Here is a 13,990-nt window from a genome sequence, read left to right on the forward strand (position 1 = left end):
ACTATAATAACTTAGATAAATTAAAATTTTAACGCGGACCTCCGAGAAGACACACAGGACATTTGACAACTCGCCTCACAGCAAATTCGACCTACCTTTCCACAATACCGTTGTAACATATTTCACAATTTTTACTCTTATACTGACTGTTATGTATGCTGACGATATTGTTTTATTGTCAACCTCTCCCAATGGTTTGCCAAAAATTGGACTTTTTGCAAAATTACTGCAATGATTGGTGCTTAAGTGTGAATACAAACAAAACAAAGGTTCTTATATTCAACAAGGCAGGTAGATTGATTAACAAATATGATTTTATGCTAAATGGTGTAAAACTAGAGTGTGGTCATACATATAAATATTTGGGTATACATTTTTGTGCATCTGGCTCCTTTACAGTAGCCCAGGATAAATTGTATAAAAAAGCACATATATAAAAGCCTATTTTAAGTTATCTAAAGTTTTTTTATCCTTGCATCCTTCAGTCAAAACAAGCATGCATGTTTTTGAGCATACCATCAAACCCATCCTATTATACAGCTGTGAGATATAGTGTGCCTTTAATCATATGTCATCTAAATATAGAAATGGATTTTTTTCATTTGACCATATTTACTCTAGATTACCTGCTGAAAAACTTCATACTAAATTCTGTAAATTTATTCTTGGAGCTCCAAAAAAAAGCACCAATTTTGCAGTATTGGAAGACTATCAATATATTTTAGCAAAATTAAAGCAATGACTAAATACTATTACTATTACAGACTAGAAAAGTCAGACACTAACTTTCCATTGTTATTTAAACAATGGCTCTAGAAACTTTTACAAAAGCTTACAAAATTTGGTGAATGTCAAAAAATCTAAATATTCTTTCAGGTATGTAAATATTCTTGAAATTCCACAGGTAAAGTCAACCCGTTACGGTAAAAAAAATCGTTCAAATTTGCTGCTGCTATCTTATGGAACAGTCTTCCAAACCATTTCAGGACTGAAAACAGTTTTTCACATTTTAAAAGTCTTGTTCAGTACTGGAACGGTTTGGAATGTCACTGTTCTGCTTGCAGATAATTCTTAAACTGTTTTATTATTTATGCTGCTTTTGGTTGCTCTGGTCAAGCATGTTTTTACTTCATTCGAAAATTTGTTGATTATTTTTATTGCATGCTATGTATGTGAGATTTCAACTTTGATTACTGGTTGTTTTATATGTCAAAATGCACTGTTTTTATGTTATTTATATGTTTTTATATTCGGTCAAAAGCTCCTTAGAGCTTGTGTTGCTTATTTGTACTCATGCCGAATCAAAATAAAGTTTTCTTATCTTATCTTATCTTATATAATGCATTTATAGAATCAAAGAAATTGTATGAGTCAAAGAAACCATCGTGGTATATGTCATCTGAAAAACTTCTTTCACTGATTAATAATTATCAAATATCCTCGGACATGGCTAATCCAATTGACAACAGAAAACTAAAAAATGCCATAAAGTTGAAAGATTGGGAAAAAAATCTCAAAACTCACTCAGAAGGAAAACTATGCACATATGTCACCTTTAAATAAAATTTTGGTTGTGAAAAATATCTTAATATAATTGTTAAAAAATTTGATAGACGGAGTCTAACAAGATTTCGCATATCTGCTCACCATTTACTTATAGAGAAAGGTAGATATAGTAATACTCCCCGATACATTAAAATATGTAACAGATGTTGTAGAAATGAGGTCGAAGATGAAACACATTTTCTTTTCAACTGTGATAGTTTATCGGACCAAAGGAAAGACATGATAACAATGATAAATAATTGCTGCAAGAATTTTAAAAATCTTGACCCTAACCAAACACTGATATGGTTAATGATTAATGAAGATGAGAATTTATTATCACAGTTATACATGTTCATTAATAAATATGAAAAGTTTTTATGGGATTTATCTCCCTCTACTACTTGTAATTTGAACTTTATATTTTCCATAGTGAGTTCTAGAGCACCGTCCCTTGATGAATATTGGCCAGTAGCAATGTCAACCCTTGGCTGCTGCTGTGCATTAGTCATCAGGACAAGTACTATATATACCATGGTTTTTACGAGTTACCATGGTTTTCCCTCATCACACTTTTTAAGCAAATTATTTCGTAAAAACATCAAAGGAAAAAATCTAATTTATGTTACAATCACTATTGGAGTAATTTCATGTATCTGTAGCTAGTTCTAAAGGATCTCCCCTTGATGGCCTTTGCATTGTTGTGATGTTAAAGTCCCTCACTGATGTGCACTGGTCATAAGGAGAACTACTGCAGAATGAGATACTATATTCCCGGTTTTATTCTTTACTTTTTTTTTTCCGTATTAATAAACTTAATATCATATCCTTTAATATTAAATCGGCCTCATTACACTCAATGTCTCTTACCATAATTATATCCTACATTGCTCATATTATCAATTTATTATTGTGTATTACTTATTGTGTATTTCACTAATGTTTATATAATCATTGTATTATGATGTTTTTGTATCTTGCCCGACAAGGGCCCATGCTTGGTTTAATAAAATAATGTCTAATGTATAATGTCTATACTGTTTCTTCTTCTATAACTTCGTATTATGGAACACCTTTTGTAATACAGGTGCCTATCTACTTTTACCAACCACTAAAGGTTTTAACCGGAAGTATAAATAAAAGGAGATTTTGGGTTTACGTTGAGAAACAGCAATCCAACGACAAAAACATCAAAAATACACCAGGAGCGCGATATGCATTTTTCAAAAATAGAAAAGTGTATCAATCAGTTTTAAATATTAAATTTAACAGAAACTAAAAATTCCACCATCCCGATCACCAAATTTTCGACATAACAAGAAATGGTACTCTGCATCTCCTGACGAGATTCCTGAAATCTGACAATCCATGAAATGAAATGCGATGAGGTTAGCAGGTTAGTATTTTGTAGATCTTACCCATAACCATTTTTTTATTTTCTAAGGAGATTATGTAACAGACTGCATAAGAACACCAGTACAGGAAAAAACACAACTACATAAATTACATAGCATGCTTTTATAAGCGATCATGTCGTCCATCACGTCATAGACGTCTTTATTCGTAAACGACGTCGAGTACTGGAACAAAATATTCCTCATAGTATCGTCACTGCAAAGTCACGTGAGACGGAGACATTTGTTTTATTCAAATCCAAACTTACAAACCAATTAACCATCTCCAACAGATTTTGTTTCATTCATTTTCGATTGTGTGTAATTTAACAGAATACATATTACATCATGCTCAAATAGTATAATGAAGAAGGAAAACAAATATGTTATATGTTTTGAACCTCCTTACTGCACTGAAAGTAAACGGCGGAAGGATGTTAACTTATCAAGTCGAGGGAGAATTTTAAATGATGTGGTGTTTTATTTCATGACCAACAATGTCACCCACGCACGTGGCGAACAAAAGTCGTAGTTACAGAGTTTTTATTGATATCAACCCTTTATTCAATATTACAGTGTAACATTAACAAAATATAAATAAGATACCAGAGCAAGACTCATTATTTCATGCACTGGATGTGCGTTTTGTCAACAGAAAACTTACCAGGGGCTTAGAGTATTTAGAAATCCAAATCAATTACAAAACTGAAGATAATTGAAAACCAAAATTACCAAAAAATGTTTATACCAATCAAAATACAAAGGTCAACTAAAGGGTCACCACAAGTTCAAGACACTGCTCATGTTCTTATCTGGGGATTTGGGAAATAGTCCGATTATATTTGAGACAAATCATTTTTTGCAACTTTATAGTTTGCCTTTTTTTGGATTAGATTAGAGAAGATAACATTATTTCAATCAGTGTCAACAAATTGCTGTAGCATAAATAATTATAATATCTAATATATGGGCTGTTTAAATATCTGTGCACTGTCAAACTTGTTTTTATAAGGGTTGGTATTGCTGTTTTAACTGCAAAACGCGTTCATGTGAACAGAATGTTAATATTTAATGCTTGGTAGCTTGCTGCTTTTAACTGCAAAAATCATTTGTCATGTGAACAGAATGTCAATATCTAGTTCTTTTCACATGGAAATACTTCCTGCATATTAAAGGGAACGGCGTGCTTTAACGTCAGTTTTGTTATTGTGGTCTACCCACAAAAAAAACCCCAAATTTTTACATCGAGATGACCATGAGGTCGTTCCGATGTATTGCTTTAGCCTAAATTTCCATTATGCAAATCAGTTTTGTGTGTTCAGCCGATATATAAAAATTATAGATCCGCGGACATTATATAGTGCAAACTAGCATTACTTATCGCTTGTTTTAAATTGATTTTTTTAAATGGGTACTCCTAAAAAAAATGTTTTTAACACAAATTAATGATAGGAAAATGTTTTGTCGTTAGATATATATATAAACCGAAAAACATTGATAATATCTATGCCCACGTTCCGAAAATTGTGTTAAAGCTTACGGAAGATTATCTCAAGAACGTTTTGCGACACTCCCGACAAGGACCGATAACTCTGTTATTGTTTTTGCGTGAAAAAATGTTTAAATGGTTTCTCATATCCAATATTTTAGATAAATCGATTTTTTTTTTTTACAAAAGAGTGTCTATCATGCACAAGCACTGCACTATTATTAGAATTTATACTGCACTCGTTCTATTTGAGCAGTCAAAATGCGTTGACTGTATATTTCTATGTCATATACAGTCACTGACCTAATATCACTTCTCATGAATATTTAAATAGAAATTGCCGAAACTGTAATTAATTATTCATATGACCTATTCAACATGTTCTTGTTTCCAATGTATACAACGACTCAAACTTATTTCTTTTATAATTTTTAGAAAAAAAAATATTTCACTTAAATCATTATGTTTTATGCTTATTGTTGATACTTTAGTTCATTCTCAAACAATAATTCCTTCACCATCGATTAAGGGTTTCATTGGGAAATGTCATTTCATTGTGTTGTATATTTCTCAGCCTGCATGATATGAGGCCTTTTTACAAAAGGGGGAGTTTCCCAATATTTTAATCAAGTAATAAAATTAACAAATTAAACAATAATTGAAAATGTTTTTTTTAGATTGCAGTATAAAGACAATAATAGTAAATTGACTTGACATATCAACGATTTAAGGATTCGGCACGAAACGGGAAAAATGCTCGGCATAGCCTCGCTTTTCCCGTTTCTAAGCCTCATCCTTGTATCGTTGATATGTCAAGTCAATGCACAAACGGATGAAAATTATATATACATGCAACTGTTATATTAATATATCATAATTTATAACAAGAAAGCAGTGTATACTCTGGGACTATTATTATTTTGGTACAATAGGCCCAGGTAGATTATTGAATTTCCTGACTTATTCATCATCCAGACACGAACTTGTCTAGGAAAAAAATATATCTCTGTACATAAACCTCAGTTTCAGGTATAGAGATGTGAACTTTTTTTGTGACATGTGCTTTTGACCATCCACAAGAACTTGCGGTCATTCGATGTTCAGTACTTCAGTACTTTGATTTGTATTGCTTTTGAGAAGTATTTATTAAGCTTTTTCGTTTTTCTAATGTCCAGATTCTTTTATTTGGTTTTGGCTTTTAAAGGATGTTTGCTGCTCAGTTTCAAAATCAATAACTTTCCTTAAAACTAGTATATTTTGACAGGGGATAAATGAGGAATAAAAAAAGCCAAAAAAATAATATAGGGGTCAATGTGCTTGTTTTTGAGATATAAGCTATTGAAATTTTGGCGGGAAAATGTTCTATCTTTATTTTTCATAGCTTTATCATTGACCAGTTACAGTTCTCAAAAACTATTAAAATATAAATGAGATTCGATAAGACTTTAACAAATGGCTTATAATTATACATGTAAAAGATTTATAAAATGAAAAATGGGGGTTCATGCGCAAATTTTTTTAAAGGCATTCAAATGGATAAAACCAGAGGATTTCGAATATCTGACAAAACATTTAAAACTACATTTGATCGCAGAGTTGAAATATTAAATTGTTTGGTACAATGAAGCCATACATGGAGCAATAACAAGGAAATGCAGACTTTTCCAGAGGAGTCAGTACATTTTAGAAAATCGAGAATTACACAATTTTTTTTTTATTGATACGATAAAAATACATGTTCACAAGTTATTATATCTAGCGTTATCGCTATTTTACGAAATTTCTTTTGATCTTGCCCGACTTATAAATTCTTTTCTCAGCGGAGTCGAGTGATTTGAAAAATTATCGCTGGAAACTAAAGGGGCACGTGGCGTTGTCAATGAAATTGACATGATTCATTTACAGTTGACTACACTTTAACGTCAAATATACTTGGTATAGTTGGGAAAAAATTAAGTAGTTATTCATGGAACTGATAAGCTTGCAGAATTCTGAACAGCAGCTTCATAATCAAGGACAAAAGCAATGATACGTTACCTCGGTTGCTTTGTTCAAAACATTTGGTGATAATTAGTTCTATTTTCTATTTTTGTTTAGACAATAATGCGTATTATGGAACGTCTATAATCGCAGTCTTGTCATGTTTCTATGCCTTCTTGATTAGTATAGATGCCAGTTGTTTTGGTAGATAACAATTATCCAGTATTGTGGACTTTATAGTGGTGTTTTGGACTTAAAAAGATGAATTGCGAACTTTAACGGCGCCACAATCCAGTATAACATTCTTTATAAAATTTGCAGGAATTGGAAGAGTACTTACATTTCATAAACATTTGTTATACTGAAATACTTCAAATACAAATAGTACAAAAAGTATACATAGTTCTATATTTACCAGACCAGAAGTCCATTTCTAAACTTCTGACTAGACCTATAAAATAACAACAATCGTCAATTTAAATAACAGAGATTCTCGTTATGAATAAAATAACAAATTGAGTAAAATGTTTATAAATTTATATTAAAATTCTCAAATGAAGCAATAGCATTATCACAGCATTATCTATATCACACACTTTCTATCACAGACATTGAATTATTAACTCTACAAGTGGATAAACGAGAATAAAACTTTTGATTTTACTAAATGTTGTTGGTGCAGTACCGACTGAAAAAATCAGTTCAATTCAATCTGTTTTTAAAGAATATATCATTTCTGATTTCTGTTTTCTCCTTATACCAAGTGCATGACACACCAATGTGTATGGTCACTAAATGCTGTGTTTTTCTTGTCGTAAATCTTTCGAAATAACACATATATGTACCGAGAGAGTATGAAAATCTTTCCACAATTTACCGGCAGAGTATTTTTTTAAGGCAAATTTAAATGTAAAAAGCGACTAGTCTATGTAAGTTAAAAATTATATGCAATTGTGGTAGATAAGTGAATTCGCCCGTTACATGGAAAGATGTCTATATTTTTAATGAAACTGAACACGAATTTTAAGTAAATGCAACACCTAACCATTACAGAAGTTTTGCAAATACGTTTATGTACTGTACAGTAGTACAAAAATGAAAGTCTGAAATGGCAATTGCACCTTTGATAAACAATGCAAGCGGGGAAATATACAATAATGTGTTCATATGTTAGGAACATAAATAAAGATGGATTCCTCATGTATGAACACAAGAATTGGCACAATAAAATCACAATCGCATTAAGAAACATCACTTGTCTGGTCGTCTGAGCTTTGCAGACATATTCATAGAACGTCTCGCTCCTGCTGGAATCCATTTTGAACCAGCAGTTTGTTCACTCTCTAAAGGAGGTAAATTACTTGAGTTTTTACTAGCACCTTTATTTATTTTCATATTAGGCATAGAAGAACGAACTGCAGGCTTCGGACTTCTTGGTGCCATAGGCAACCGATTAATGTCTAACGTCTCGCGTTTTGTCGTACTTTCCCTAGAATTAAGCAAGAGGTCTTTTATGTCTCGTACATCACTAAAAATTTCGTTATTCTGAGCTCTCAAGTTTTTCATCTCTTCGTATTGTTGTTTCATAACCTCACGCATGCGTTCTACTTCTAGACGCATTGCACGTGACGCCTTCTCTAAGTCGTCTCGAAACCGTGAGTTCATTTCTCCCTTTTCATATTCAAGATTTTTAATTTTCGTGTTTTGTTGTTCTATTATATGTCTAGCACGAGTCAATTCATTTTGCATCGAATTTAGTTTGTCTTTCACGGAATGCAGCTCATGTTTTAGTTTCTTTATTTCATCACTCTGAGATTTGTACAACGTATCGGATTCAAGATGTCTTTTTTCTTCCCTAAGCTTTGATACCTTTTTATTTAAATCTTTCGCGTAATCTTCAGTTTGTTCAACAAGTGATTTTAATTCAGTAATTTCATCAATTTTCTCTAGTAAATGTTGACTCTGCTCTTCCTTTTCTTTATTCAAATGTTTAATCCTATAATCTCTAACAGAAATTGATTCCGTCAATTCACTGATTTCATGATCTTTTACTTTAAGAGCTCGGTCTTTTTCGTGAACAACTTTCTTTTTTTCTGTCTCTTGGTTTTTCTGTTCAACGTCTATTCGTAATCTTAAAGCCACTACTTGCTCTTCAAGATCTTTGTTGACTTGCATCACATTTTGTAAAAGTTCCATAGCTTCAGTTGGTAACTGGAAACTACCTATTGGCTCGCCCAGTTCTCCAATGTCTTCTGGGTTGCTTGTGGTTCCTGATAACGGCCTCGAAGAAGACTGAGGTGATGACACATTACTAGCACCCTGGTCTGCCGGTCTGTCTGTACTATAACCTTTTCCTGTTATCTTAAATCCGTTTTTGTCGTCCTGAAATGAAATTCGATCATTTACCATTTATCTGCTATTTCAAAAAGAAAACCCTTGATGGTCCTTACAAAACTTATATTTGACCGGAGTATTAAAGTTTTATGGTATAGAGTTTGTTCTGTGTTATAGTGTGTTTCTTTGGACTTTTTTGGAAAATGTTCTATCGTGTAAAGCCGTTTACCTGCTGTTGTCTCTTACGAAGCTTTTCAGCAAATAACAACAACCTTGTGTTCTAATTCAAGATGGAATTACGGTTTTGTAAAACGTAGCTGTTACCACATTTGTATTAATTGCACTTAAACATTTTTCATAAAATATTTATATCCAAGGAGTTAAAAAATACATGCCATACTCTAGATGCGCCTGTCCGTCAGTCCAGTTTTTTTTTGTTATTTGTTTTGTCATTAATCAGACAGTGGATTTTGTCGTTTGAATCATTTCATAATTTCTGACTTTGGGAATTCAAAGTTTACATTGCAGTATGTTTTTTTCCTGTATGTGGACTTTAGAAAGACCGTTCGGAGCCTTGTTGTTGCTTACTTTAACTATATTTGGTATCTGGTTGACAGTTGTCTCATTGGCAACTCTAACACAGATCCGTACTTTTGCAATATGAAACAAACCATTTTAGTGTCTTTCTTTGGTCTTTGTGATGCAATCGTCCCACCTCCAGTCGCCATCACTGAATGCTTGACCTACAAATAAAATCATTGGTTCTTGAATGCCACTATTGTATAAAACTCATCTTTATGTTATTTAAGAAGACTAACATAGACTAGTTAGTTTTATTACACCTTAAGGAATTATTTTCCATAGGCATGGGGCATAGATACCCCCACTTGCACAGCTCAGTGATTTTCACGCGGATTAAAAATTCCATTCAAATTTCAATCCAAGTATCATGCCTCGGCTCTGGAACGATGCAAGCGAAAAGATGAGAATATAACTCTTAACATGCCTTTAGTGGGCCAGAACAATTTATTAAAATTTCAATTTATTTCTGAAAGAGTATTAAAAGGATAATACATAGAAGTAGAAACAGATAGAACAAATTGAGTCAAATGAATTAAAGTTGAACTTATCACCTACAATAATATGGAAGTGGTTAACTTTCCTTCGTGTCAATTTCATTGTTATTGAAATTACATTTAATAAACACACCAATCAATGTTGAAATTGAAAATTATAATTTGATAGAGAAGCGCTTAGAAAAAGCAGTATAATCTTTAAATATTTAAATATCTACAATCACGAATAAAAATCATCGTATTTGTAAAGTACTCGGTATTTAATTAGTATTGATAGGATCTCAGATTGAACAGCAGATAAATGCATACTTTTGTCCATGTAAAGTCGGCCGTGTTCTTCTTTTCATGAGAACGAAATCAATGACTGACGAGAATGTAGGGATGAGACGCATCTCGCGGAGTATTTTGTATTTTCTGCGTAATGTTTGGTAAAATGTAAGACTGTTTACAGTTACTGATTTTATTTGAAAGAACTAATAGTTTGAATAAATATTGACTATCTAAAAAAACTCGAGAAACCGTCGTCAACTTGTTCTGCTGAGCATATATGCTTTATCAGTCTGTATTAGCTTCTTTGTGTTTGATTTAAGAAATGACATGTATTTAAGAATGATATTGCTTGTTTTTATAATTGTTTGACTAGTATTTGGGTTTGTTATGCCCAACAACGGTATTATACTTTTTTCCAGCCTGACCATCCGTCCGTCCGTCCGTCGACACAGTTGTCGTGGTCGTCAGCTTGAAGCCTCAGTTCAATTTTACGTGTACTTTTTAACTAATGCATAAATCATATTATGCTGAGTTCACATGTAATTCGAATTCGATTCGCATTAACTAATTCGAATTAGTTTAATTCGCATTCAAAACGTTTGGTGTCCTAACGTCAATTCTAATTCGAATTACAATGCGCGACAAATTCGCTTTACTGTCAGAATGGCGTTAACTTTTAATTCGTATTGACAAAAACGTATTTCTAATGCGAATTGGATAATTCGAATTAAAAAAGAAGAGTGTGTGAACGCAATTAGCGAATTCGATTCGAATTCAATTCGAATTAAATGTCCATGTGAACGAGGCATTACTTTATTGACCTTGATTCAAATTTTTGATAATATAATAGACATATGATGGTGCTACAGGGGCATGGTATTCTATGACACGCATTCTGGTTTTTGTCTATTATAACATGACTTTAGAGTGCTTTCTCTGTGTATTTTTTTTAACGAGGGTGCTACTACAAAGACATGAAAACTCTTCTTAAAGTAATATATTAAGGAATAGTTGTGTCTCGTTGGCACTCGTACCACATCTTCTTATATCTATATACGTCTTGATAAAATATGCGAGAATTACTGACATGATCGTTTCATCTTTTTAATATTTTCTCTCTTTCTGATAACATTTTAATATTTCTTGCTATTTAAATATAAGTTTAACATAGCAAATACATTTATTTGGGTGACTTAAACCTTGAATTGATAAGAATACAATAAGACAAGCATGTTACCTCACGTCTGACACTCTTTATCCTTTAAATTGTATGTCATTGTATATCTAAACGGATTTCAATGAAATATCAAACTTTTGAATAAATCTTTAATTCTGTATTGTCGCCATATAGTTGTGAAAAATCGCTAATAATAAGAAAGAATGATATTTAAGATGTCTAAAAATAACAGTTTTCCATTTTAACATGTTTTTCTTCAATATACGTTTATACGTTAAAGTTTTTAAGGCGTACATTAATTATATATAAAAGTAGTCTGCACTTTAAATAAAATTATTTTAGTAGCCAAGCCTAATTGTAAAGAAAATATACAGAATGAAAAAAATAGTATATGAGTTATAAATGCAAACGAACAGTTTTTAAAGACCCTACCTCTTATTCAAAGTTTACATTTTTATCCAAGTATGTACTCTTTTCGGACAGTTTACATATCAATATCCGCCATTATGAACCAGTCTCGATTTCAGTTTCGGGATATTCCGAGCAGTAATCGATTCGGAATCATTCCTTTATCGTTGATGTAGTCTTGGACACCAAAGCTTACTTTGTTAAGTGACTAAGATTAATCTATACCTGAGTTATCGAGCAATTCTTTATGAAATTTAAATGTATGTAAATAAATATTGTGTAAACATTTTGAGAACAAAGAAGCAGAAAATTATCAATATTAATAGGCAAGGGTAAATGACAAAAACTTTTAAAATACTAAAAGATTAATCAGGTATGAATTTAAAAAGCCATTGAATTCATAAAAGAATAAATGGGGAATTTTTTACAACTTTGCATCCTGTGTTTAGAATGCGCAGATGGCTTTGTTGTATTAGTTACGCTATTTACATACATGTACGAAAGTTTACAAATGACTCTCAAGAACTATTGAAGAAAACTAGTACATGAGCAAACAAGTATAATGATAGCATTTGTTATGCTACTAACATCACAGAAGGAATTATCATGTTTTTGTGGCTGGCATAAAATGCTCTATCTTTCCTTGATCATTCAGCAGATGAAAGTTAGGAATATTTCATTTTTATGTCATATATGATAGAATAAAATAAGAAGTATGCATGTTTCAGCACGAAACGGAGGAATGTGTGCAGCATGCAGCCTAACATGTAATGTACATATAGCTTTTTTTCAACCTTTAGAACGAAAGCATCGGGGTATATAAATGCTAAAAGTGATACTTTTATAAACTATTGGACATATTCAGACTGTGGCGAATTTACATCAATATTCTAATAAATGGGTAATTGCAAACTCTCCAGGAAATCGATTATTATATATTTTGATATACCAAGGACCTTATGTACCATGTTATTTAAGGTCCTAGGAGAAAAAAAAACCTAAAAAATGCTGAAGACTTTATGATAATACAATTGACTACATATAATAAACACAAATAAGGCTGTTGTACATTTGGTCTTGTTTTTGTTGAAATTTATGGAATACCTTTTTACTTATATTCACGTCGGCAAAAGAACGCGCTTACATAAATTCCTATAGAATCATTTGCTACATCAAGTCTTTTTGATTTGATACGAATTAGATACGACACCTTATGGTAACGATCATTCAAGTTTATTTGAAATCTTAGCTGGAACATATTTCAGTGGAATATTAATGTCGGGTGATTTAATATATTCTTGATGTTTTCCTCCTCAAATGAATTTCTGGAAACTCGAGAAAAGCGACTTGGAGACACGGAGTTTATAAAACTTATTTTCATTATCTACAGACTATGTTTCTCTTACCTTGTCTGGATACATATGTCTAAGATCATTTCTGTTGATAGGCATATCAGAAATATCTTTCATTGTTGATGTTCAACTAATAATAACCCTTGATGTATTGTCTTTGATGCTTGTAAATTTTTAAGGATACTGAAAACTTACTCTCTCTGTAATATTTATACTATTTTAATATATAAATACCCTAATCAAAATTACCCAATCATACAGTTTGTCAGATCATTCCTTAATTCAAGAGTCAAAGTCAACATGTTCTATTGACACTTTGTTATATCAATTTTCTCATAAACAAAGAAATCCAGTCTGCAATAAAATAACGTCTGGTGAGGGTTTCATTTAATATTCATAGTTTGACACTAGAATATTTAAAATCTAGTCAATTAATAATACATTACGACATACAATATATCTATCTATAAAGTTAACTTAGTGTGAAACTAAAGAAGAAATAAACAACCAAATGGTCATTCCTCTCGACCTATATCTTATTTATAGAATAGTAGTGATTGGTTATGGTAGGTATCGTTTATATCGCTATTCGAAATAAAAATAAAAGTCCTTCAGTTGGATCTCCTAGTGCGAAAAGTCTCTCAACGGTTCTGGTTGACACTTATTAAAAACATTATCAATTTTTTTTTTACATCGAATGTGACCTTGAGAGGTCATTTCGGTGTTACGTTGCTTCAGAATTTCTGCACACACCCGGCGCTTTTGACTGGTAACGGAACGCATTTTATATAGATACGCGGGTATTATCAAGAACAAAATCTCATTTCTTATAGCTTGTAATACACATGAACATATTTTTTTAAGAACAGAAATAAATAATATGAAAATGTTGTGTCGTCGTAATAAATATATAAGTATATATACAAATCAGGAATAACTATGCACACGTACCAACTTTTAAAAAT

General features: G+C 31.8%; 1 protein-coding gene across 2 annotated transcripts; it reads right to left on the reverse strand.

Moving 5' to 3' along the window:
• Window positions 1-6,928: 6,928 nt before the first annotated feature.
• On the reverse strand, window positions 6,929-13,242 carry LOC134715132 (trichohyalin-like). Of its 2 annotated transcripts, none has more exons than XM_063577077.1 (3): window positions 13,080-13,242; window positions 9,414-9,485; window positions 6,929-8,790 (listed from the first exon to the last, which is right to left on the reverse strand). In XM_063577077.1, the coding sequence occupies exons 1-3, from the start codon at window positions 13,140-13,142 to the stop codon at window positions 7,660-7,662; spliced, it is 1,266 nt and encodes a 421-aa protein (XP_063433147.1). In that variant the 5' UTR covers window positions 13,143-13,242; the 3' UTR covers window positions 6,929-7,659. The 2 variants fall into 2 exon arrangements, with proteins under 2 accessions (XP_063433147.1, XP_063433156.1); XM_063577086.1 differs by lacking the exon at window positions 13,080-13,242 and adding an exon at window positions 11,698-11,886.
• Window positions 13,243-13,990: the final 748 nt, after the last annotated feature.

The sequence above is a fragment of the Mytilus trossulus genome, chromosome 1 (genome assembly GCF_036588685.1).
Source record: "Mytilus trossulus isolate FHL-02 chromosome 1, PNRI_Mtr1.1.1.hap1, whole genome shotgun sequence".
Classification (NCBI taxonomy): Eukaryota; Metazoa; Mollusca; class Bivalvia; order Mytilida; family Mytilidae; genus Mytilus; species Mytilus trossulus.